The sequence below is a fragment of the Saccostrea cucullata genome, unplaced genomic scaffold (assembly GCF_032062105.1).
Source record: "Saccostrea cucullata isolate Sc308-1 unplaced genomic scaffold, CSIRO_AGI_Scuc_v1 ctg146, whole genome shotgun sequence".
NCBI classification, from domain to species: Eukaryota; Metazoa; Mollusca; class Bivalvia; order Ostreida; family Ostreidae; genus Saccostrea; species Saccostrea cuccullata.
In genome coordinates this window covers 895569-923521 of record NW_026919274.1, presented here as the reverse complement: position 1 = coordinate 923521, position 27953 = coordinate 895569, and the positions used below count along the sequence as shown (strand labels likewise).

Sequence of the window (27953 nt, the reverse complement as noted above, 5' to 3'; positions counted from 1 at the left end):
TCTTTGACCCTGACAGACCCACATGTTTGACAACTGACGGGTCCAAATCAGGTATCGGGTTCTGGCTCCTACAGAAACACTGTACATGTGAGAAGACAGAACCTTTTTGCTGTCCATCTGGATGGAAGATCACACTTGTCGGTAGCAGATTCACTCATCCATCAGAGTCTCGCTATGCACCTATTGAGGGTGAGGCACTAGCAGTTGCAGATTCCCTGGACAAGGCCAGATACTTCATATTAGGATGCAAGGACCTAACCATTGCAGTTGACCATAAACCACTTCTCAAGATCTTCGGTGACCGATCTCTTGAAGACATGCAAGGACCTAACCATTGCAGTTGACCATAAACCACTTCTCAAGATCTTCGGTGACCGATCTCTTGAAGACATTTCAAACAATCGTCTGAGAAACTTAAAGGAGAAAACACTCCGATACAGATTCCGTATGGTCCATATCCCTGGTGTCAAACACCGTGCTACAGACTGTCTTTCACGCCATCCTATTAGTGATGCGGAGAAACTTATCTTACCTGATGATGTTGCGCAAGTAACCTATCACAGACTTTTAGAGAACCTTCATCTGGAAAATTCATATACTAACTACATCCGGAGAAGTGGCAGAGATGAACTCATGAGATCAACTGCTGTTGCATCACTGAATGCCCTTGGCCTGAAGTCGGTGACCTGGGACAGAGTTCGTGTAGCTACAGCCAGTGACCAAGATATGCTACTACTGAGTGAGATCATAGAAGGTGGAATGCCACAGCACTGTCATGAAGTACCAGAATCTCTACGACAGTATTTCCAATACCGTGAAGGCTTGTCGACCACTGATGGGGTCATTCTGTACAAGGACCGCATAGTTATCCCGCAATCACTAAGGAAGGAAGTCCTAGATGCCTTACATTCAGCCCATCAAGGAGTTACGTCCATGATAGCTAGAGCTGAGACATCTGTTTTTTGGCCAGGGATAACGCCGGACATATACGCTCTTCATGCAAACTGCCAACAATGCAACCGCAATGCACCGTCCAACCCGAGTGCTCCACCAGTTCCACCAATGAGCCCGGAGTATCCCTTCCAGTGCATCTGTGCTGATTACTTTACTTACAAAGGTAACCATTACCTGGTGGTTGTGGACTACTCAAACTGGTCCATCGTAGAGCAGTCAGCCGTTGGAGCTCAAGGACTGATAACTTGTCTCAGATGCATCTTTGTCACATACCTGATACCTGACGAACTTGCATCTGACGGGGGACCAGAGTTCACAGCTACGGCTACAAGGCAATTCCTCAGTGACTGGGGTGTGCATCATAGATTATCCTCAGTAGCCTTCCCCCACAGTAACTGCAGAGCAGAGATTGGGTTCAAGACAGTCAAGCGCCTTCTAATGGACAATACTAGCTCTTCTGGTGACATTGACACAGACGCTTTCCAGCGAGCCATGCTACAATACAGAAATACACCAGACAGAGACACGAAGCTCTCTCCAGCCATATGCATATTTGGTCGACCAATAAGAGACTTCATCCCAATCCCACCTGGGAAATACAAGCCTTATCCAACATGGCAAAGCACATCTCTTGCCCGTGAAGAGGCATTGCGCAACAGGCATATGCAATGTGCAGAAAGACTATCGGAACATACACAAAGACTACCACCTCTTTCAGTTGGAGACCATGTTCGTATGCAGAACCAAATTGGACTTTTCCCTCGCAAGTGGGATAAGACAGGAGTAGTCATTGAGGTGCGCCAGTATGTCGTGCGCATTGATGGCTCTAGACGTGTCACCTTACGGAACAGGAAATTTCTTCGCAAATATATTCCAGTTCAGTTGCCACCAAAGCGACTTACCATAGAAACTGATTGTAGGGCACATCCACCATTGTCTTCCCTGTTGAGGCCTGTCACATCCCCTGCTCTCACCATGGACACAACAGTGAAGCCTGGATCAACAACACCGATGAAAACAGTCACAATGCAGGAACAGTCACCCGTGCCTGCCACGGAACCCCCATCTGAGACACCCACTCCTATCAAGGTGCAAAAACCATGCCATCCGCTCACATACACTGAGCCAAGGACTCAAGATGCCAGCTCACCACCAGATGTTGCCAGAGAACCACCTTGTGCAGAAGCAACGGTTGCTCCACCACCAACGATTGAGTCCACACCTACCCTGCCACGACGTACCAGCCGCATCAGACATGCTCCAGAATGGCAAAAAGACTTTGTTTGTGAATAAACTCACACACCATGAACTTTACAATCAGTGTATGGAGTGAATAAATGAAGACTTTCAACAGTGAATTCCAGCCAATAATTGACAAATCATTAGCCATTAATATTATCATGTGTTAAATATCAGTCTTTTTCATTCAGTTCATTCATTTATAAACTAAATGGACACTTCCTACCAAAAGACTTGGGGGGAGATATAGGATAATGTTACAGTTTATTATAGTTTATCAGTAGTTAGTTACTACAGTTGTTATTATAGTTTTCTATTATTTTCAGATCTTGATCATTGTATGACACAGTTGATAAAGGATACTTTAATTACAAATAGAAAGAACTCTTATTTAGGTAATGGCTATTGTTTTCATACTTCACATATGTAATCCTTGTGAGAAGACGCATCATTGGATACCGAGAACTTTGACCCTTAAATTTGACCTTGACCTTGGAGTTTGACCTACTTTAAAATACAACCTTGACCATAATTTTCGAAGGGTTAGGACTAGGGCTTTCATACTTCACTTATTTAATCCTTGTGACAATACCTTTCATTTGATATTAAGAACCTTGACCCTTTGATCTTGACCTTGCAATTTGACCTACTTTTTACAAACTTTAATCTTGACCATAACCTGTGAACGATAAGGGCCAGCAATTTTATACTTCCCATATGTAATCTTTGAGACAAAGCCTTTCTTTAGAAACCAACAACCTTGACCCTTTGACCTTGACCCCGGAGTTTGTCCTACATTTAAAAACCTTAATCTTGGTCATAACCTTTGAAAAGGTGGTGCCAAGGTTTCATATTTCACATTTGTATTTCTTGTGAAAAGGCCTTACTTTAGGTACCAACATATTTGATCTGCATTTGAGAAAGCTTAAGCTTTGCTATGTTGCCATATGGGGGCATCAGTGTTTCACAAACACATCTTGTTTTTAGGTCACCTGAGTTACTCAGGTGACCTATTGCTATCCGTTTTCGTCGTGTGTCTTGTGTGGTGTGTCATGTGTTAACATCTGAACATTTTCAGCTTCTTCTCTAAAACCACTGAACCAATTTCAACCAAATTTGGTATACAGCATCTATGGGTGAAGGGGAACAAAAATTTTGAATTTCATGGTCCCCGCCCCCTTGGGGCCTGAGGGATGGAGCCAAAACCACTAAAATTAATGAAATTTTTAAAAATCTTCTTCTTTACTCCTGGACATCAAGCAGTCAAACTGTTGGCATGAATGTAATAAGCATTGAGTCTTCTACCAAAATTGTGAAATTCATGGCCCCAGGGTCAGGTGTTCTAGTGCTAGGGTGGGGCTCTATTGACTTTATAGTGAAAATGCATTATTTCTTTGAAAATCTTCTTCTCTGCTCCTAGGTATTAAATAAACTTACTAAGTACATAGTTATGATGAGCAAGAGTGCCTCTACCAAAATCGCGAATTTTATGGCCCCAGGGTCAGGGGTTCTGGTGTTAGGTTGGGGCTCTATTGAGTATATAGTGAAAATGCATTCATTCTTTGAAAATCTTCTTCTCTGCTTCTGGGTATTAAATAAACTAAGTAAGTACATAGTTATGATGAGCAAGAGTGCCTCTACCACAATTGTGAATTTTATGGCCCCCGGGTCAGGGGTTCTAGTGTTAGGATGGGGCTCTATAATGATTATATAGTAAAATACATTATATCTTTGAAAATCTTCTTCTTTGCTTCTGGGTAATAAACAGATAAACTACCTTATATAGCTATGATGAGCAAGGAATCTTCTTCCAGAATTGTGAATTTCAAGGTCCCTGGGCCAGGGGTACCGGGGGGGGGGGGCTCGGCGTATATACTGAAAATGAATTGTTTGAAATCTGCTCCTTAGTATTAATCAAACATTATTGATTAGTAAGTGTGCCTTCTCAAAAATAGTGCAATGTGTGGACCTAGGGTCAGGGGTTCATTTGTGGTAGGGGCACTTTTGATTATTGCTGAATATTACTGATTGGTTGAAACGCATTTTCCCCCTACCCTGTCTATGGGTATTAAATAACAAAACTAAGCAATTGCTAAGTGTATACTCATGATTAGCAATGATGCCTCTTTCAGAATTGTGAATGCCATAGCATCTAGCTTAAAACATAAACCAAATTCAATTATTTGAGAGTTGTTGCATGATGCTCAGGTGACCTATAAGGCCCATGGGCCTCTTGTTCTTATACACAGTACATAACCATTGGTAGCAAATTGAAAGTGCCCCCCCCCCCCTCAAGTTAAGCTCCGATTTTCAATGTCTATATTATGTATATCTTTGCAAAACATTTTTGTGACTAAGCTCTCTTCTTCAGGTACCGATGGCTATGCTACACCAAATATATGTATTTGCATAACTGGCGTGACGTTGAAAACTTTCAATAAATTTTAGTTTACATAAAATGCATGCAAACTGGAAAAAAAAATAAGTACAGTAAAACATTTAAGAGAGAAAGAATTGTCAGAACATGGAAAAATCAAAATCGCTCACTTTCACATCCTGAAGTGACCTCATCACGGAAGAGTTATCAAACAGGTTCAATTATTTATCATACCTAAGATTTGCAAGAATATTGACCCAGCCATACACATTTTTTTAAAGTGCGTTAATATTGACGATAATAAGGCACTTTGAAAAGAAATTATATTTTTTCAAAGTGCGTTGATTTGGTCCCAAATTTAATGCACTTTGAAAAAAAAAAATTCAAAGTGCGTTGTAACAGTGCTCTTTTATTTAAAAGAAAAATTACAAGCAAAATCATATACTGACTTTCATTCTTTCAAAACACATTCTGTATTGAATTTTGAGATTCAGACTTATGGGCTTTCAGACTTTCAGTCTTTCAAACCTTATCATTTTCTAAAACTTTCGGTCTTTTAAACTTTTAGGCTTTTATATATATTTTCAGGCTTTTTATACTTTCACTCAGACTTTCAATCTTTTAGACTTTAAGGCTTTCAGTTTATTAATCTTTTTCAAAAAAAACCAAATCTTTAAAAAACTTTTTAAAATGTGGTTTCAGTTCTTTCATTATAATCAGAGCTTGTGAGTCTGATCCCCTTCTTGTGTGTTAAATTATTAACATTTATATCGTCATTTGAATAAATAACATAATTTATCTCAGTCTATGAAAGTTTTTTTATTATTTGATTTGCACAACTTAAGCAAAAAACTGGGTTGTTGTGAGATTGCTTAGCACTAGAGAACACAAAACTTTTTAAACTGTGGTTTCAGTCTTTTATTTATAGCTAACACAGAAATAGACGCTGGGTTCTCTTTACGTCTGACAGCTCGACAGATGGGGCAAAACTGGAAGGAAGGGGCATATAAGGCATAGCAACATACGTGTCCAGAAAGAATAAAAGCAATTTGTAATTCTTCGTCTAAACATATGTGACATCTTCCTCGAGCCTGGATCTCGGTGGGGGTGAGTAGAGGTTTTATTTCAGGTAAAGTTTTATATCCCAACTGATCTAAAGAAATAATGACCACATTCATCGCCACCCTCTTCCTCTAATAGTATTGATGATGTAAGGACAATTAAGGTTCCAATAAGCATGTTCTACATAGGGATCATCGTCAGGATCCCATTGGGTTAAATTTAAACCACAATGAAAACAGGCAGGTAGTACTATCTCTCACTCTCCTGTAGTAAAATCCGGTTTTGGTCAAATTGGGTATTAACTCTTCTAAAGATTCGGGCCAGCCATTCTCAAATGTAGCTTCTCTATTTAAGAGTAGAGCATAGTGGGGGTGACGAGGAGGCCCGTCCGGTTCCTTAGAAATATCAGTCATGACTAAACTTTGGATTGTTTTTTTCCCCTTCTTTTTATATCCCCCTTTTTTCCTACAAGAAAAATAACACGTAAAGTTTTTTATATTATTAAGAAAAACACACACACACACACACACACACACACACACTCATTTTAATTTACCAGAAAAATATGCCTGTCTCTTACTTCCTTTCAATCAGTCAACTGTTTTTGAATGAATGTATCTATTGATTCAAATGTATATATTTAAATCACTAATGTCTTTTGCGTACATGAAAATTAAACGTAAAAAAAACTACACATCTGTTTGATTTCTTGATACTCGATATTCAAAAAAAATATTTGTGCATGCATATCTGAGAGCAGACAGCTTAGGTTCATTAAATATCTTATTTCCAAGTAAAATTTCTTTCTTTATTTTCTCGAAATATTTTGGCGAAATGATACTTGCACGTACCGAATATAGAAAATATTTTTAGGTGTAAAGTCTCGGATTTATCCAAGTTTTTATTCAACCTGCCATCTGTAAAGCCTTTTCCTCTATATTTTCCTCTTTTACAAAATTTAATTTCATATAATAAGAAAATAAGCTCTTTCGTATATAGTATCATTATTTAAAAGCACATAAATCGCAAGCAAAAAGCAAGGGAGGAGGGGGGGGGGCGGAATAATGGCATCATTAAAAAAACATTTTAGAATTGGCCAGCATAATCTCATGTTTTAACTCCATATTAAATGTGATTGTTTGAAGTAGTGGGGTGGGCTTACATAGATCACGGTTTGAATTTCGAGCGGAATGACGTCACCAAACTTTGAACCAATCAGAAGGCAGTATTTGAATTTTTGGTCACGTGACCCTACACTGGAAGGCCGGAAAACCGCAATTTTTGAATCATCTATGTTTTGCCCTTGAGTCAAGTGCAAAATGAAAGGTCTCGACGAGTAGAGGTCAGCCCGGGGGTGTTCTGGGGTCATCAAGTGTAAAAATAAAAAAGTTCTCAGAAGTGTCGTGTGACATAGCAAATGAAAGGTCTCGATGAGTAGAGGTCAGCCTGGTAGTGATCCGGGGTCATCAAGTGCAAATTAATAAAGTTTTCCATATGGTATCGTGTGACATATCAAATGGAAGGCCTCGAAAAGTAGAAGAGTAGAGTTCAGCCCAGGGGTGTTTCGGGATCATTGAGTGCAAAAATGAAAAAGTTACCCAAAAGGTATTTTGTGGTATATCAAATGAAAGATCTCAACGAGTACGGTTAAGCCCGGGGGTGTTCTGGGGTCATCAAGTGCAAATTCAAAAAATTACCCAAGAGTATGGTGTGACCGATCAAATGGAAGATCCCCAAGAGTAGAGGTAAGCCCGGGATTGATCAAAACAACATCGTTTTTGTTCATATTTTATTACAAGACATGAAGAGCAATATTTTCTACATAAATCTGAATACATTTAATTTCAAGATAAACAAAGATAATTGCACACAATTATGCAGCCATGTCATCAGCATTTATCCAAGGATTGAATTTCTTTGGCCAATGCAGCCATTTCACAAAATGTTGCATGCTTGGTCCTCTTCCATGGGTCTTCAGGATCTTTTCAATCTTAAACGTATCCTTGTCTCTAACAACAGTAACATCCACTTTTTGGAGTTCCGGTTGATAGAATGTCTCCGTAATGGCTTCGTCATTGTAGTCCTTGAGTACACTGGAATGCCGTTCCTCAGGAAACGTCGCAACACGGTGAAAATCCTGTCAAAAATGGATGATATTCTCGAAATTCCGCTTTGTTTGCTTGCGCGGGATCTCCTCTCGCAACAGAAATATAGATACGCGCACTTCGTCGTTGTTTGGTCTAGCCAGTTCAGGTTCGGTGTCAATAATGCGGTGGTACATCTTGTTCTAATTCCGAACGAATTCTGAAGACGATCAAAGTATCGTTGGTATTTTTTGAATGTCATATAACGATACATTTTAGTTTTGATCGTCTTGATGGCTCTTTCTGCATAGCTGGCCTTTACTTCGGTGTTTTGAGAATAAAAATGTTGTATGTTGTGATCCGCTAATACATTGTTCAAGGCTTTTGATCGAAATTCTTGTCCTTTGTCCGTGCGTAGCTTCGTTGGTTGTCTCCCTTCACGCAATATGTCTTCGAGTGCCCGGGCTGCGGTTGGCCCTTTCTTATCCTTTAAAGGTTGCATCCACAGGTACTTGGAGAAGATATCAATGACCAAGAGTACGAACCGGACACCGTCATTTTCTTTGCTGAATTTTGTCATGTCCATGAGATCGGCATCCCATTGATCATCAATGCCAGCGACGACCACCTGATTGCGACGATAATGTCGTCTCAAGGGTCGTTGTAGACTGTCTCTGGTTCCTGTCTCTGTAACCATTTGCGCTAAATCAAATCTATGCTAACTCATTCAAAACTCCATTTCCGTCAAATATCGTACGCGCTAAATATAATACATTTGCAGTAATACTCCCAAGAAATGTTTCTTATGGCATAGACAACGCTAAAATGAAGCTGAAATGTTTCCCACCTCCTCATATAATACCTGATCACGTGACCTGTAGTGGCATAAAGAACAACGCTTTTTCCCACTGTTTTTTTTTCAAGTAAATGCAACAATGTACAAGTAATAGTCCATTCTTCAAATAATGATTGGGAATAGTCTCAAAATATTAAGTAGGCCTCTTAGGATTCATCACTATCCTTTTCATCAATATCGTTGTCGTCATCCTCTTTCTCTTCGTCCTCTTCGTCTTCGCTTTCATCCACCTCCATGGGGGCAACATTATCTTTCGGATCTTTCCTTTGTCCGTTTTCTGGACACCATCTTTTCACATGTCTTTAAAGGTCGTGGACGTTTTCAAATACCAGACCACAATCATCACAGGAAGGCATATCTTCTGTAAGAGTGATGTGTTGAAAATCCGACCTGATGGATTAGTAGGTTGAAGGAACAGACACGTGGTACGTCCCATCGGCAGGAATAGCTGTCGGAGAATGAGGGAAATTCTCTGCTTCTTGCTGTTTTATGATTCAAGACGTCACTGCGCATACGCAGGTGTTCGGGTGTAGTTGGCTTCAAATCCACTAACAGGTATCCATACGGTTTGGAAGTAGCGTCTTTAAAATGTCTCAGCAGGTGTTGAGGATTTTCGGGATATATCTGTCGAGCCAAGGTCATGACTTGCTGTCTGTCCACCGGATTGTTAAACAGGACCAGGTAGTGACAATTTCGTCTTTGGGTGGGATCTTTGTTATAGTACACATTTTGATTGATAGCCACGGCCGATAGATTTCTGTGATGACTGCCCTCCGTAAACATTTCGTTGATTCTGGAATCTTTGGAAGGCGTAGACATTAGATCGTCCAAAATCACGAGATTTCTTGTTCTGGGATGTTTAAAGGAATCTTGATCCAGATCCAAAGGTATTCCTTGAATAAATTAAACCTTGGGATAAACGGTACTCTGAATGACATCATATGTTTGTAGAGCCATGATTCTCTCGGGAGGAGGCGGTGTTGCAAGAGCATTTTACAGAAATACGTCTTGCAACAACACGTGGCCCGAAATATTTGCTGTAAAGGGATACCTGAAGACAAAGTCCTGGTGTCGTTGCTGTGAAGGAAGAGTCGCTGATGGCAGCGGCGGCGGTGGCTTGAGTTGCGGCGGCATGCACTCCAGCGGCAGCGGCGACGGCGGTGGCTTGAATGGCGGCGGCGTGAATTTCAGCGTCGGCGGCGTGATCACCTGCGGTGGCGGCGATGGTGGTGGTGGCGGCGGCGGCATCGACGCCTTTGCTACCGCCTTCGGCGGCGGCATTCCCATCTTTCCGTGTACATTTCACTGACGCGGCTTTAAGACATCCTTTCGGGAAAACCAGCTTCGGCAGTCGTCGCTCTGGACTTTATGCATGTTGACTCTTCCGCAGACTCTCTCGAAATGTGACCAATTTATGCTTGAATAACTTTTTTTAAAATAGTTTTTTGGCAGAGGAACTGGTCATGGCTGCGGGTCGAAATATCAGAGTCAGGCTAATCTCGCCATTCAAGAACGTGGCATACTCATAATCTTTATCTCTTATTTCCATGCGTATCTTTTTCAACTCTTGGATTCGCATCAGAACTGGGTACGGTCTCGTGAAGATTTGATTCTTGTTGGACTCCAAAACGACACACCTCAGCAATGGTCTGTATTGTTCACCCACCACAAAAGGTGTCGCATGCGTCACAGTAGATGAAAAGCTCCTTCTTTGTGGTCTTGACAGGGGTTGTGATATAAAATTCACTTAATTCTAGTGTCCAGTGTTCCATAAACACCAACGTTTTTGGCAATGTGACGGTGAAACCATAAGGTTTGTTGCTTGGGAACAGGTGTTTGCCTTCGGAGGATCGAAGGACTAGCGTCGTTGCCATTCTGTTTGATAATGAAGAGATTTACGAGCGTTCAGAGCATTTATACTATTAGGAAATTCTTAATATTGCAGCAATGACCCGGACTCGTCCATTAGGTAGGACACACGCTTCCATAAGGTAACTTTTTGAATTTGCGCTTGATGACCCCAGAACACACTTTGGCTAAACTCTACTCGTCGAGAACTTTTATTTGATATATCACATCCAACACTTCAGGTAAATTTTTGCACTCAATGACCCCAGAACACCCCCGGACTGAACTTAACTCTTGGAGACCTTCCATTTGATATGTCACACGATACTCTTTAAGTAACTTTTTGATTTTCACTTGATGACCCCAGAACACCCCCGGGCTGAACCCTACTCGTTGAGACCTTTCATTTGATATACCACAAAATACCTTTTGGGTAACTTTTTCATTTTGCACTCAGTGACCCCGGAACACCCTTGGGCTGAATTCTACTCGTCGAGACCTTCCATTTGCTATGTCACACGACACCCTTCTGACAACTTTTTGATTTTTGCACTTGATGATCCCGGAACACCCCTGGCTGAACTTTCCTCGTCAAGACCATTAGGCTTTTTCATTTTGCACTTGACCCCAGGGCTAAACATGGGTGATTAAAAAATCGCGGTTTTCCCGCCTTCCAATGTAGGGTCACGTGACCAAAAATTCAAATGCTGCCTATATACGTGCACCCCACTACTGTTCCAATCGCCAAATTAAAAAAAAAAATAAAATCATTTTTTTAAAACCCAAATGTTTCACAAAACCATCTTCCATTTTAGTGCCAAATTGAAGTTGGGAGTTCAGCAGTAATTCAATTCAATAGATATTTTATTAATTTATTTTTCCGGGTTTTTAAAAAAAATATATGTTTAATCTTAACTTGGATTGTAATATGTCTACGGTGTGATCGTTGGGTCTACCTAGGTGAGTGCAGTTGCACCATCAAAACACACTTGAAACATCCAATCTGATTGTTGAAACTTTGACCAGCCACTTCAAACATCAAGTTGCATAAGACATCTCGAATAGCTGTGACGTCACATGACGTAACGGAGATCGTCAGAGCTTTTGGAGACAGCCGATCGTGTGATTGATATATTCGAGATATTCTGATACCAATTCCAAAAATGACCTACTTTTTTTACTCAAAATTAGCTTGGGCCCCTGGTCATTCACATGTAAACAGACTGTATTTTTAAGTGCAGCGAAGGGTTGCATAGTATATTTGCAAAATCTTTCAACATTTTAAAATTGATTTCTTACTCCAGATTGTAAGATTAAGTCCGTAATAATTCCTTTAGCGAGGAATTAATTTGAAAACGTCTACATCAACAACTGCATCGCGATGTTGATTATGAATGTAAAAGAAGCTATGGTTGAACGAATTTTTCCCGTAATGTATAATATACCTTTCGGATTTAAAAACAATTAGACAGCTGAAATGTTGTTAGTGAATTCCGTGGAAAATTTGTCCCGTCGTTCCCGCTTAACAATTAGTGTAGCTGATGTCGAGTAAAGAAAATTAAGGTCAATTTTGGGATTGATTTCAGAATATCTCGAGAAGTTTACGGAATTACGGAATGAACTTTGGTAGTAATGAAGATTGTTTATATATGAATAAATATGGATAGAAAGTAAAATATTGTAAAGCGTTTGATTTAAAAGAACTTTATTGGCGAAAGTAAATACCCTATGAAAAGAGTTCCATACCTTTATTTTTTTTTTTTTTACAACTCAATTTCTTTTTCTAAGCGATCTAAAGGCCTGTGCTATAAAACATAAATTTAATGACATTCGGGATTTTATTTTAGGCAAAACACCGGGACCCAACTCTCACAGCTTAAGTGCACTCATCTTTTATATATTTTTTTATTCACAGGTTCACCGATTTTACTAGAAGGCACCACTAAGCAATGCTGGATGAGGCGTAGGATGATCTTTAAGTTTGGTCTGACTGTCATCGTTGTCATCGCTGTTTGTATGTTCTATCTGATCCATCAACAGAATGATGAACTTATCCCAGATCAGTTCTCAGAAAATGACAGCATTGTTGGAAATCAGCCAGGAAAAACTGCAGAGATCAGTGCTGAAGAAAAATTAAGAAAGGCTGTACTAGAAAAGTGAATATTATCATTTAGTGACCACTTTTTTAAAAAAGTTATTAACTGTTCATAAAAATGTTATTTAGCTGTCCATAGTAACACAAATTACAAGTTTAATTGTTTAGTGAAAACATTAATCCAAAGCAAATGGTTTATATAGTCCAAAATAAGTTATATAGCCCAAACGTACATCAACACGAAGTACGAGCGAATTTACAAGATTTTAGCGAACACGAAACGATTTCTCAAATTGTTCAAATGTTCGTTGCAATTTCGGAAAAGTCTATTTCTTCTGGTATTAATCCTTCTCTATAACTAATTCCAGTCTCTCTCTCAATAGATTGATGTCCATCTACATAAGTATGTTGATGGCGTTTTAACGTTAAGTTTATGCACATTCATTCCACTTTCTTTGTGGCGATTAAGTCATCATTGGTTCCCTCTGCTTCTTCTTCCAGCTCAAAGTCATCTGGACTTTCAGGGTTTTCAAGATCAGACAAATCTTCTTCTTCATAGTTGGTATACTGTAAATCACTTTTTATTCGCGAGAACTTTATTTTCGCGTAATTACGCGAGACAGTGTCCTCGCGGAAAATTAAATTCTCGCGTATAATAGTATTCCTTAAGATTATATAGAGCAATAACCAGAATTCATGAAAATTTTATCTCGCTAATCAAGAGTCAGTGACAATCTCGCGAAAATAAGGTGTCGCGAAAATTTAGTGATCTACAGTAATGTCCAATATATAGACATAAACTGACAAATGTTAAATTCCAAAATTTATGTTTTTGGGGAGCACTTCACAATAAAAGTTGGAGCAATTCACATGTTTTTGGAGCACTAGTCATCTTAATGTACATTACGCAATTCACGGTCCCTGTAAAATTTATCTAAATCCCCATTATCTCCATCTTCCGAACTAACAATATTCATAATTTCACACGAAAACCACAATCCTAGCAATTCTTACACTTCTTCTTCACTATGTCACTAATTCATTTTCTTCTTTGTCTGTATGCAGCACCTCGACCTTTGTAGTTTCTTTCAAATTCCTCAATAGAATTTCCTGGAACAAGTGAAGAATCCATCCATGCACTTTCTTTTACCTCATTCTTATATTCTCCCTTTATCATTCCTGGACCATAACTTATCACAAACTTCTACTATTTCAGGTTCTAACACCGTTCTTTGTGCATTTTCGAATTCTGAATTGTTTTTATCTCCTGGATACTGCTCTTCATTTTCATCTCCAGATTCTCTTTCATTGTCAGATTGGTCCTCATTCAATCGTAAATTGGGCGGTAAATCTTCAGGATCAACAAATGCCTGCATTCTATTTGCATGCACATTCTGTTGTCTCCTTTTGTAATCACAACTTTCAACTTTAAAACTTTAAAATTAACAGGGGAGGTTTTCTCTACTATGCGATATGGTCCATTCCATGGATGAATTAGTTTGTGAGTAGGACCTTGTTTTGTCACAGGCAAGTAAATCCATACTCTCTAATACTAAACTATGGCTCCTTTGCATTCTTGTTCTGATGTAGTTTTTGTTTTTATTGAGCAACTTTTATGTTCTTTTTCACAATTGGCGAAGGCCTCATTTAATCGAAATAATATAACATATTTGTGGTCGTCCACATCAGCATATCTACGAGTTGGTTCAGATAATGCCACATCAAATGATAGTCGCGCACACCTTCCATAAATTAAATAAAATGGTGTTTCCTGAATAGTTTCCTGTATACTTGTCCTATAGGCAAATAACACATATGAAATAAAATCATCCCAGTCTCGCTGAGATCATTCACAAACATTGACAGCATAATTGTTAAAGTGTCATTGAATTTCTCTACCAATCCATTGCACTGAGGATGGTATGCAGTTGTAAATGTCTTCTTTGTATTCACTATATCACATAATTCCTTCATCAAACTCGTGAATTTCGTCCTCTGTCAGAAAGCAATGTACGAGGAGCTGAATGTCGACAAATAATTTTTCTACGAACAGTTTTTGCTGTGGTTTTGCATCGGCATTTGATACTGGGAGTGCTTCCACACATCTTGTCAAGTAATCTGAAAACACTACTATATAACTATTGCCTTTCAAACTTGGTGGTAATGGTTCAAAACATCAACCGCTACTCTGTCAAATGGTCCGTCTATAGGTATGGTAACATTGGAGCTCGTTTTCTCCCCTTAGGTGTTTTTCTACTTGCACAATTTAAGCAGGATTTGCACCAGAAATCTATGTCTTTATACATTCCTTCCCAGAAGAATCTCGATCGAATTTTATAATAGGTTTTATGAAACCAGGTGTCCTGCTGTATGGTCATTGTGACACCACATTAAAACTTCATCAATCAATGTCCTTGGAATAACTGATCTCCTTCTAATGTCTTTACGCTTTCCTTTAACATCTGGTGCCCAAATATGACCAAGCACATCATCCACTAGCTCATAAAATGAAACAGAAGTCATAACTCGTCTAGCTCTCTCCTCGTCTGTTGAGTGTTTATTATCTTTCAGGTAGTCAATAATATCTCGTAACTTTGGATCCTTCATTTGCATTTCATTTATACTCTTTGATTGAAGTATCTCTCCTAAGAACATTACACTTGGTCCATCACTCCCACATCTGGACAATCCACCAGCATTTCCATGTTTCTGACTAGGTTTATACTGAATTTCAAAATCATACTCCTTAAAAGTTAAAGCCCATCTTGCTAATCGTCCACTTGGATTCTTTATCCCCATAAACCAACGCAATGGATTATGATTTGTAATGACAGTGAATTTATGTCCAAACAAATACTGTCAAATATTCCAATTCCCCACCTAACAGCTAAAGCTTCCTTTTAAATGGTAGGATAGATTCACTTTTCTTCAAACTTCTACTTGCATATGCAATAGGACGCTCTCAAACATCCGTTTCTTGTGAAAGAATTACTCCTAAACCTTGATCACTGGCATCAATACTGAGTTTAAGTGGTTTTTCAAAATCAGGAAAACATCACACTGCAGCAATAGTCATCAACTCTTTCAATTTTTGAAAAGCCTCATTACATTGATCCCATGAAAATAATGTCTCCTTATGTAAAAGTTTATTTAATGGATCTGCAATCTTCGCAAAGTTAGGAATGAATTTGCGGTAATATGAAGCCAGTCCAAGGAATGCTCTTGATTCTTCTTATGGAAGTTGGTATTGGAAAGTTGCGCACAGCCCCTCTACTTTCTTTGGATCTGCGTTTACTCCTTCTGATGATATAATACGAGTGACATTTCAAAAGTTCTGAGAACTGCTGAATAAAAAAGTAACCGTTTCACGGAAATAATTGAGTTTGATATCATTGGAAAGATCAGAAAAATATACACTTATTATTATTATTATGAACGGACTAATATATCCCATTTGGGCGATTGGTCCCAACCTGTTGAATAGTCTGGGCAATGCATCCATACCAGTGTGTCTGTAACTCTGAACATTTAATCATAAATCACTTCTTTACTTTTGAGCCTAAAATTGTATATTTTTTATATTCATTTAGTTCCAAATTTTAAATCAGACAATAAACATAAACAATTATTTAGTTGCAAGTCTAATCGATAATGGTATTTTAATGAACGTGTATTCACTGTCCAATAAACTAAGATTGTTTCCATAACCAGGAAATGGACATGTAATTTTGTATATTTTCCATGCATCAATAATTACCAATTTTATATATAGAAACAATAGATGCTTCCACATACTTTTTTCAATGATTCCAAACCGCAAAAATTAGATATTTTTTTTACAGAAAAGCCAAGAGATGGAGAGAGAGCATCCACCTTTCTATTGTTGTTTGTGGTGACCGTGGTAACGAGTCCATCATTCTCATCAAGTCTGCCATCCTCTTCACAAAAAGCTACATCATCATCCACATCTTCGCTGAAGATGATCTTCATTCCTCATTACAACAACAGGTCGGTGCTGATTTTTCAAATTAACAGTAACTTTCATTTATTTTATAATTTGTTCTTTCACTTTATCGTTTTTTTTCCCATATGAACAAACATGTTATAGCATATTTTGAAATTGAGATAGAAAGTTATATACAGTATATATTCACATACATATACTTCTATAACAAAATATTCTTAAAATTAGAAAGTGACACAAACTGTTTAATGTCTCTATCCCTGTGTAGTTTTGAAATCAAAAAATTATATTTAATTTTCCAATATTATGGGATCCCCCTTATTTTATTCTTTGAAAAATGTATATTTTGGAATTTTTAACGGATTTCTTTATACAGCTTGCATCATGGCCAAGTACAGCTAGAAGCAAATTTGAATACCACTTGTATAGTATAATCTTTCCCGACCCAAATAATGAATGGAAGAAACTTTTTAAACCTTGTGCCTCTCAACGACTTTTCATTCCAGTAAGTATATAATTGAAAGAAATAATTGAAAGAGAATAGATACACGTACCAGTAGTTATACTTTCTCTGTGTTTAGAAGGTTTTATGCATGGGATCTGGGTTGAGTTTCAATTCTGCTTGATATTTTGCCTTCAAACTTCACAGAGAAGGCATCGATAGAAATATCCAGACAAGTGGAATCTCAGCAAAGATTATCTTGCTAAGTGAACGCTGCTTTTCTTCACAGAATAACCAGTCAGTAATTACCCTGGTATCTTGTTATAGCTGAATGAAATTTATGTCAACAATTTCATAAACCATATAAATATATGGAAAGTAAAAAGTGTCTGGGTTTTATTTTCCTTTATGTTTAATCAAGTTTAAGGGGGTCCAATAGAATAAATAAATAAAAAAAGTGATTCTTTGTTTAATTTGCCTCTTTGAATATTTTGTAAACATAACTGAACTGAACTTAAATGAGTACAAATAGGTATTTAAAACTAACAGTATTTCTTTTCCAGTCACTCTTAACCAATGTAAATGCTGTGCTGTATGTTGATACAGATATTTTATTTCTGTCTCCTCTGGAGGAAATCTGGTTTCATTTTACCCGGTTCAACAGTACACAGCTGGTAGCTTTGGCTCCAGATAGTGAAGACAGACATACTGGCTGGTACAATAGATTTGCCAGGCACCCATATTATGGAGAATTTGGTACAGATCTCTATTTCATGTTCAAGTGCTAGTATTCAGATCAGATCATTTTTACTATCAATTATCAAATTGAATTGGCCGGTAGCATACAATTGATTATATGATCAGTAGTTTGAACTTTAATGTAAAAGTTGAATTGAATCACCTATCTTCAGCAGCAATTTTTCAAAAGTCTGCAACTAATGTCAAAACACAAGTACCAGTGAGTTTGAAATATGTCGATCAATAAATTGTGTCATGAAGTCGTACAATGCTTTATAAATAATATTCTTTCCTCACTTTTTTCAGGGGTCAATTCCGGTGTAATATTGATGAATTTAACAAGGCTTCGAAACTCAACTTGGCTTCCATCCATTGTGAACTACTACAAAGAATACAAACTGAAAATAACCTGGGGAGATCAGGATCTCATTAACATCTACTTTCACTTTCATCCAGGTGAGGGTGAATCTCAGAAATGATTGTTGAATTTGAAAATCTATATCATTTCACCACTCATTTTACTCATTTCACACTAATTTTTTCAGATGGGTACGCATACCAAACCCTAACCCTTTTTTGTCACACGACTTGCAGATTCTTTTTTTTGGGGGGGGGGGGGGGGTTAGATATTTTTGGGGTTATCCTCTGTGTTCGTACATTATACTTTTAAGAAGAATGAAATGCAAATGGAAACAAAGGCCTTTAAAGAGGCTGGGGGGTGGCAGCCATTTTCAGGCTATTTCGATCTCCTTTAAAAGAAGAACTCCATGTAAAGATACATGTATACAAAAATGATCAAATTTTAAAACTAAATTGTATGATTTTTTTCTTTGCCAAATAATAGTTGACAGCTTAAGATACCGTATCTAAAAAGATAAGTTAAATCTGGTGGTTAATTTGTTGACCCCCCAGCCTCCTTAAATATTTAAGGTTTCCCATGAAGCAAAATGTATATGTACAAGCATGAACTGTGAGTGTTAGCCAAAGTATAAATAAATAATTATGAAGTTCAAGAAGCACCGATAATGTCTCAATGTAATTAGTTTAATAAATCTAGACCTTACATGGTCTGACAAATGCAAAAAAAAAAAAAAAAAAAATTAAAGAATATGTAAAGTTCACTTATGCAAAGATCACACATACATATATCTCTGTTTTCTAATAGCATGGTGATGTCAACAATTTTCTTCTCACAGATGAGCTTTATGTTTATCCATGTGAATGGAACTACAGACCTGACCACTGTATGTACATGAGTGTGTGTACGGGCGCAGAACGAAGTGGGGCATATGTACTTCATGGTAATCGACGAGCAATGCAGAATGATGAACAACCTGCATTTAAAGCTGCTTATTTAGCCTTTAAAGAAGTAAGTGACTCCACTAAATTTTAAATTGATTAAATTTTCTTTTTAAGCAACATAGATTTTGAAACAATAGATTTAATATAAATTTATCAAAATCTCAAGTAAATTTCATAAAAGAGGTTAAGGCATGTTGAAGTATTTTTAATTTAAAAACATCAGTGTAACATTTATTTGTACAGTCAAACCTGTTTATCTAAAACACAACAGGACAAAGATAAAAATTTGAAACATATTTAAAATAAAAATCGAAGGATTTGAGATAACATTTCTAAGGTTAATGAAAAGGTAAAACAAAAAATTTGTTTGGACGGCCAAGTCACTTTGACACGTTCATATTTATTTTTGAGATAATATTAACGAAGTTCAATTGTATTTGAAAAATAAAATTTTTAAAGACTGGTTTTCTATTTACTGTCACAGGATTTTGATTGTATTAACTATAAGGCTTTTAACAACATCAATAATGCTGTCCTCCACATAGACAGTGTCACTTCATTTTTTCTCTCTTTTTTTGCAGTATGATTTCCATCAGCAGATGAAGATATCTCTACTTCCTCCTCTTCGGGAGAAACTCGAGGCGACATCCAAGACCCCATGTGGACGTGTCAGACATATATTTTTAACCAGAGTTGCTCAATTTGTTAATCATGCTGAGAAATGACTCACTTGATTCTGAAGAAATGGTTGCAAGGCTGGCTGTTATCACAGATTTTTTTAAATTTAAAAAAAAAGATCAATAATAAGAGGTTTCCCTTCCAGTGGTATGGGCATAAACAAAAGATAAGTTGGGGTAGTAGCATGAAAATCGACTAGGTTTGTTTTCTTGTATTTTACTTGTGGATCAATAATGTACCCCTATCTAGTTAATGAGTTTTTATTTTGGAGAGGGTTTTTTTTTATTTTTTGTCTGTTTTGGTCAGGAAACCCTGGCTCTCTTTAAAAAATCATCCGTTAAAAAAATAAAGAAGGCTACATTATTACAGTTATTTCTTGGGGGGGGGGGGGGGGGGGGGGGGGTGTCACTATGAGGGAACATTTCTTGTTTAGACTACAAGCTTGCCATTGTTTATGAGATACATCATCAGTAGATATGACATGAACAATTGTACTGTCTCTTGCAGAATACATGATATTGGCTGATAATGATTCAGCCGTTATATATTTGAATGTGACATTCTTTTATAGACAGAAAGCTTGAATTGTTTTAAATTGTCTCTAAAACATAGATGTGTATTCAATTCATATATTGTATATCAGTTACATTTTGCTTGATTTATTTTTGAGACTGAGTGATACTGGTTTTTTTTTTTGGCAAGATGTGAAAATTATCGCACGCATTTGTCTTAATTGCCTGAAAGTAATAATAGCTTTCAAAATGATTTTATAAAAGATATTTTTTTAATCAAATTAAACAGAGTTACATGTATAAACATGAGAGATTTGTGTTCCCCTACAAATACCAGATGAAGTTTGAGCAAAGTCTAATATCTGCAAAGTATTTTTAAAGAATAAAAATTAAAAGTCAAACCTTGTTATTTCAAACCTAGTGTTGAAAAATTGAGGTATCCAGTTATTCAAAATATTAGGGGAAATTGCATAATATGAAAATTATTGTGACTTTCAAGTCTTTTCAATTTACACCATATTACAGAATGAGATGCAGAACTTCAACTGTAGTTTTATAACATTAAAATAAACTGCATTAAACAGTATTGACACATAATTTCATAAGTAATGTCATATGTACGATTTCCTTTTTTATGAATTTTGCAGAAAAATGTACATATTTCGTCGATATTTTAAATAAAAGTCAGAGCGCATGAGTGTTTAGGATTAATATTTTGATATAATGTGTAGAATGATAATATCAATGAAATATGTCAGGAACACACATGAAAGGTTAAAAGTTAAATTGTTGAAATTTTGTCCATTTTGTCCTCTTTCTGAAAAAGGATATAAAATCTAGTTTGTGACGTCATAAAAACTTGTGAATACACCCCTATAATATTTTCTGTTAACTTATATTTCTCGTACAATTTATTGAATTCAGCAATTTCAAAGCACTTTGAAAAAATAAAATTTCTTTTCAAAGTGCATTAATATGGTCGATATTAACGCACAACATGCGTACAACATGCATGCCAAAATGTATGGCTTGGTCAATATTTTTCCAAATCTTAGATATGATAAATAATTGAACCTTTTGGATAACTTTTTGGTAATAGGGTCACTCCAGGATGTGAAAGAGAGTGATTTTGATTTTTCTATATACTTTGAAAATTATTTCTCTCTTAAATGTTTTACTGTACTTAAATTTTTCAGTTTGCATACATTTTTTGTCAACTAAAATTTATTGAAAGTTTTCAACGTCATAGTAGTTATGCAAAATAATACATATATTTGGTTGTAGCATAAGTATCGGTACAGGCGGGGGGAGGGGTGGAGGGTTACGCACACAAATGCATGTTTTGCATTTAAAGATATACGTTTACATATTATAGGCATTGAAAATTGGGTTCCACTTTCAATTTGCCACCTACAGCTATGTACAGTGTATAAGAAAAATAGAGTTAGGTTGAGAGTATATATAGTCCCTCTACTCGTCTTCATCTTGTTCTCAATTAGGGTAAATCAATACATGAAAATAAAAAAGGTTTTCTTTTGAAAGATCAATTATTACAAAATGATTCTCTCAATCACTACGATCTAATTTTTTTTTTATACATATTTTTTTCAAAGTGCGTTAAAAGTCCCTATAGTATAAAATGTTGATGTACACTCTTAACGCACTATGAATTTTTTTTTTCAAAGTGCGTTGATTTTGTCCCAATTTTAACGCACTTTGAAAAAATTTTTCAAAGTGCGTAATTTTTCCAAAGTGTGTTGCCACAATGCATAAAGGATAGATAATTGAAAGAAAATGTACAAATCTATAAAAAAAAATTTAAATAATTTTTGAAAAGGCGAAAAATTAAAACTTTAAAAGTGTGGTACCCGGTGGATTCGAATCCTCGACTTTAAAAAGAAATTATTAGTAGTGTAATAGTCAACACGTATATCAACTGAGCTAGTCTGACTATAACACATTATAGCATAAATTTTAAGTAGATTATCAAAATCAGGTTTTCTTAGTTTTTGTAGATTTTTTGTGAATTTCGACCCTAGGGCAGGGGTGCCCCCAAAAATCCTATTTTAAATTATTCTTTACATCCCAACCTATCAAAATATCATAGTTTTATTAAGGGGCAGGCCTGCCCTGAAGGACTTTTAGGCCAAAATACATGCATTCAATAAACATCAATTAATTAAAAGAATACTGCATTCAGAAAACGTGTGTAGGGAAGGGTCCTCTAATTGCCTAAAGGATGTATTCACTTTGACAAAAGAATTGACCTATAGGAGAGAATAATTTCCCGGAAAAAGTGAAATTTAAAAATTAAACTTTATTTGTTGTTTCCTATCGTATATATTTCTAAATTTTTCAAATTTGTATTTTATACCTAACATATATTATTTACAACTTTACAATAAACCTCCAAAGTTGGCCAAAACAACATTTTGTCCATTAAAGTGTTGATTTTTATGTCTGGTTGCCCCTCCCCTACTTTTTTAAACAATCATGTATAGTCAAAACTACATGAATACCCAACCTTACTGATTATTATTTGGAGAATTCTTATGCATTTGGATTCTAGTTTAAATGTTTCCGGCTAGTTTTCGATTTCCTCTCGTTCAATACCCCCCCATACACACAAACACCTACACAGAAAACACACTTCAAAATCGATGCTACATGTCTCACACACACACATTTATTGACTGTGTTCGAAGGCAACATGCACAGAAAACTTTGCAAACGGTTTGCAAAATCAAGATGCGTACATGTTTTTGGAAGTGGGGGGGCTGAGTTTTTTCTTACATCACATGAAAAATAGATTAAGAAATTCTAAATATATACATTTATTGACTGTGTCAACTACTTTTAGCAACATACGTTTTTCGGACATCACTAAAAGTGGGGGGGGGGGGAACCAATCTTTCAATTAACATTTCCTGATAAGAAAGGTTGGCCAAAAAGTGGCAAACCCCCCCGTTGTGTTGCGTAGGGGTCGTGAAATAGCATTTTACGCGAGAACAAAGAAATTGGGTTATTTCTTAAGTGTAAACAGAAATAAAAATCCATAAACATAAACAGCAATCCATCTGTGTCCAAGGCTCCAATCCCCTTTAAATATAACATAAGTTAACTCTCATCGTATTGAAAGAAAGAAGTACATATTTCCGATGATCTGAATGAGCAAAAATACCCAGAACAACAGAAAATCAAACGTTGCACAGACAGACTTCCAGCTGACAAAGTGTTTAAACGTTTTTTCTTCAGAACTGAGCTGGTTATCGTCATGTGGCACATTTCGCCAACATTTTTTCTTACAGTTCAAAATGCGTACAATTTTTACCATCCTGACAAGATGGTCGGGTACCTCCTTCCTGTTATTAACGTGAATAGTTCTCAACAGGACTACCGTACAGAGTATGGCAATGACTCCAAATACATATTGATAAATGATGTAGTAGCTCAAGATGGACATTTTGTCCGAGTTTGCAGGTACTTTGTCTACAAGAATTCCAAGGTATACGTTGAAGGACAGGAGAATGGCTACGGAATATTGCAGCTTCTCGCCGGCGTTGGCGGGAATAATAAAAACAAACACATTTAAAAATCCTATCAGAACAGTTGGTATCAGGAGATTGAATACAAGAAACTTAGATTTCCTTCTGGCTTTAATTGTGCACTTCATCTCTGATGACACGGCCCTGACCTCTGTAGTCACCTGCACATTGGTCCATTCAGTATTTGCATTTTCATAGGCGCATTCACCATGTAAATACACCTCATTTGGATTGCTGGTAATTTCAAACGAACACTCTTGGGTGTCAAAAGGAAAGTAAGTCATATCAATAAAGCATTGAGATTTAAACACCTTCTTGCCATATAGATAAATATCCCCTGATTCATAAAATGCTTGCCCAATAATGTGTGAAGAGGTGTCAATGTTTGATTTTTGTCCAATTGAGTTTCGCAGCAAGATGGTTGGTGTCCATATTGAAAGCTTCTTCTCTCTCATGAAGACGAATTCTAGTGGAAACTGGGTAGTATTCCAAGCAATTCTGTTATCATTCCAGTTTTGCAAAAACAATGCGTTTACTTTCATTTTGTTTTCTATGCTTTGAATTTCAAAGTCTTGGATAATGAATAAATTAAATACCATTGTCAACGTGTACATATCAGAGATTGGTCGTATATCCAAAAGTTTCGAGCTTTGATCCAATTTCTCAAGATAAACACTTTGAACATCAGAAAACATTCCATTTCTACCACGACAAAGTTGTGGTAGTAATAACAAAATCCAGATAGATAACATTTTTATATGTTTATGTTCACATGCACTGGTTAAATTGACGTATTTTAATTGTCTTTAGACTGGATGTAGACTGGATATTGTCCGGTACTTCATCCCCGGTTATTAATTATGAATGTTTGGAAATCAATAAATCATAAAATAAGAGGGTAAAATCATGCCATATATCAGACATAAAAATAAAATCTATAACCTTTCTCGTCCCAGGATTTGTCTTCATGTTTCGGATCTTTTTCAATTGTTGCCAGTGAATCATCACATGTCCCTCTGTGCTTCATAAAATCGTCTTTTATATATTCAGATTTAAAGGTGGAGATGATAACATGTCAAATGCAATTTATATAATTTAAGAACCATTGGGTATAAAAATGTGGGGAGAGAGAGGGGTCTATGTACAGATCCTCTTTTTTAATTCATAAAACGTTGCTTTAATCATAGCATTGTTCAATATGTAAGAATGAAAAAAATATAACACATATAAACGTACACTACATAAATGGTACATTTAATGTTTTTTCCCAAACTATACTGTCACCAAACTACTTATCATTATTATACCTTTAACCTCTTGTTCCTATACAAATCTTTTCGAAAATAGACTACCCCTTCATATAAAAAGGCTTTTCAACTTATTATTACGGTGTGATAACTCAGTGCTCAATGATTTTTTTTTTTTCATTACACTTTTAGAAAGCATAATAACGCCTTTATAATGCACTTTGCTGCGTCCAGTGTGGAGAGAGGGTTTTCGGTGCATGAAGGCCCTGCATTTCACAGACGGTGCTAATCATCTATCACAAAATTCAAGTTGGAAGCGAAACGGTATGTGTTAGTCCCGCACAGAGATTTTGATTGGCTAAAAATGTTTTCAAAATTACATCGAATAAATTTCTCTGTGTCTTTATGGAAAATGAGACTTAATCAAATTTTATTTATTCAATTAAAGCAAAATTTAAAATCTGGAATTGAATTTTTTAACTCACTCATTTGTTTTATTTTCTTCTTTGCTCGACATTAGCACATTCCGTTTCATAGTTGAGTTTGACTTTTCCACTCAGCAAGCAGACTTTTGACGCTGTTTTCGGAGATGAAAGAAAACAAAGGCGAGCTACATTACATCAAAAATAGATTAAGTCATTCTAAACATACATTTATTGACTGGGTTCGTGGACGTTATGCGTCCTCTCGGGCCGAAGACCCAAACGTTTGTCTGAAGCCGTTTGCTCGAAGGCAATCAGTTTGGTTAGAGGGATCGAGAAAAAGCATTTCACCCGAGAACAAAGGATTTTCACGTAAGTTCAATCGATTAAAATTGGGTTATTTCTTAAATATAAATAGACATTAAAATCCATTAACAAAAACAGCAGCCAATCTGTGTTCAAGCTCCAATCCCCTTTAAATATAACGTACGTTAACTCTCATCGTATTGAAAGAAAGAAGTACATATTTCCGATGATCTGAATGAGCAAAAATACCCAGAACAACAGAAAATCAAACGTTGCACAGACAGACCTCCAGCTGACAAAGTGTTGAAACGTTTTTTCTTCATGTGGCACATTTCGCCAACATTTTTTCTTACAGTTCAAAATGCGTACAATTTTTACCAGCCTGACAAGATGGCCGGGTACCTCCTTCCTGTTATTAACATGAATCGTTCGCAACAGGACTACCGTACAGAGTATGGCAATGACTCCAAATACATATTGATAAATGATGTAGTAGCTCAAGATGGACATTTTGTCCGAGTTTGCGGGTACTTTGTCTACAAGAATTCCGAGGTACACGTTGAAGGACAGGAGAATGGCTACGGAATATTGCAGCTTCTCGCCGGCATTGGCGGGAATAATAAAAACAAAAACATTTAGAAAGCCTATCAGAACAGTTGGTATCAGGAGATTGAATACAAGAAACTTAGATTTCCTTCTGGCTTTAATTGTACACTTCATCTCTGATGACACGGCCCTGACCTCTGTAGTCACCTGCACATTGGTCCATTCAGTATTTGCATTTTCATAGGTGCATTCACCAAGTAAATACACCTCATTTGGATTGCTGGTAAACTCAAACGAACACTCTTGGGTGTCGAAAGGAAAGTAAGTCATATCAATAATGCATTGAGATTTAAACACATTCTGGCCATATAGATTTATACTCCCTGAACTATAAAATGCTTGCCCAATAATGTGTGAAGAGGTGTCAATGTTTGATTTTTGTCCAATTGAGTTTCGCAGCAAGATGATTGGTGTCCATATTGAAAGCCTTTTCTCTCTCATCCAGACGGATTCTAGTGGAAACTGAGTAGTATTCCAAGCAATTCTGTGATCATTCCAGTTTTGTAAAAACAATGCGTTTACTTCCATTTTGTTTTCTATGCTATGAATTTCAAAGTCTTGGATAATGAAATAATTAAATACCATTGTCGACGGGAACATATCTGAGATTGGTCGTATATCCAAAAGTTTCGAGCTTTGATCTAATTTCTCAAGATAAACACTTTGAACATCAGAAAACATTCCATTTCTACCTTGACAAAGTTGTGGTAGTAATAACAAAATCCAGATAGATAACATTTTTATATGTTTATAAGTCAAGTGATATGTTCACATGCACTGGTTAAATTGACGTATTTTGTCTGTAGACTGGATGTTGTCCGGTACTTCATCCCCGGTTATTAATTATGAATGTTTGGAAATCAATAAATCATAAAATAAGAGGGTGAAATCATTCCATATATCACAGACATAAAAATAAAATCTATAACCTTTCTCGTAATTTGTCTTCATGTTTCGGATTTTTTCAATATGAATTTTCCTCTGTGCTTCTTAGAATTGTCTTTTATACTGTTCAGATTTAAAGGTGAACCATTGGGCATAAAAATATTGTGGGGAGAGAGAGGGTTCTACAGACTCTCTTTTTTTAGCTCACCTCAGCGAAGTTGGGGAAGCTTATGTAATACCCTCGGCGTCGGCGTCCCGGGTTAAGGTTAAGTTTTTGGAGCAGTTTTCTTTTTAAGTACTAAGTGTGTTTCACTGTAGCAGTCAAAGTTTCAGATGCTGCAGTTTCAGCAAAGTAATGACCAGGTTAATGTTTTTGGTGCAGTTTTTAGCTCTACTGGTCAGAGACCAGAAGAGCTTATGCGTCCGGCGTCCGTCCGTCTATCTGTCTGTGTGTCTTTCTGTAAACAAATTTTCAAAATGCTACTCCTCCTACAGTTTTGGTCTGATTTCAGTATAACTTGGCACACAAGTAGACTACACTAAGATACATACTTCTGTGTATCGGTTTTTGGTTTCAATGAACGATGTTGCCGTGGTTCCTAAAAGTAGAAATTTCTGTGAAATTCTTTCAAAATGCTACTCCTCCTACAGTTTTGGACTGATTTCAATATAACATGGCACACAAGTAGACTACACTAAGATACATAATTCTGTATATCGGTTTTTGATTTCAATGAGCGGTGTTGCCGTGGTTACTAAAAATAGAAATTTCTGTGAAATTCTTTCAAAAT

General features: G+C 36.7%; 1 protein-coding gene across 1 annotated transcript; it reads left to right on the top strand.

Annotated features, from left to right (window-relative positions):
- The first annotated feature begins 5641 nt into the window (after positions 1 to 5641).
- LOC134283527 (glucoside xylosyltransferase 2-like) lies at positions 5642 to 19835 on the top strand. Its single transcript, XM_062766046.1, has 8 exons — positions 5642 to 5677; positions 12336 to 12576; positions 16358 to 16523; positions 16856 to 16984; positions 17485 to 17677; positions 17966 to 18115; positions 18856 to 19028; positions 19543 to 19835. Exons 2-8 carry the CDS (start codon positions 12377 to 12379, stop codon positions 19684 to 19686), a joined length of 1155 nt encoding a protein of 384 aa, XP_062622030.1. The 5' UTR covers positions 5642 to 5677; positions 12336 to 12376; the 3' UTR covers positions 19687 to 19835.
- The last annotated feature ends 8118 nt before the right edge of the window (positions 19836 to 27953 follow it).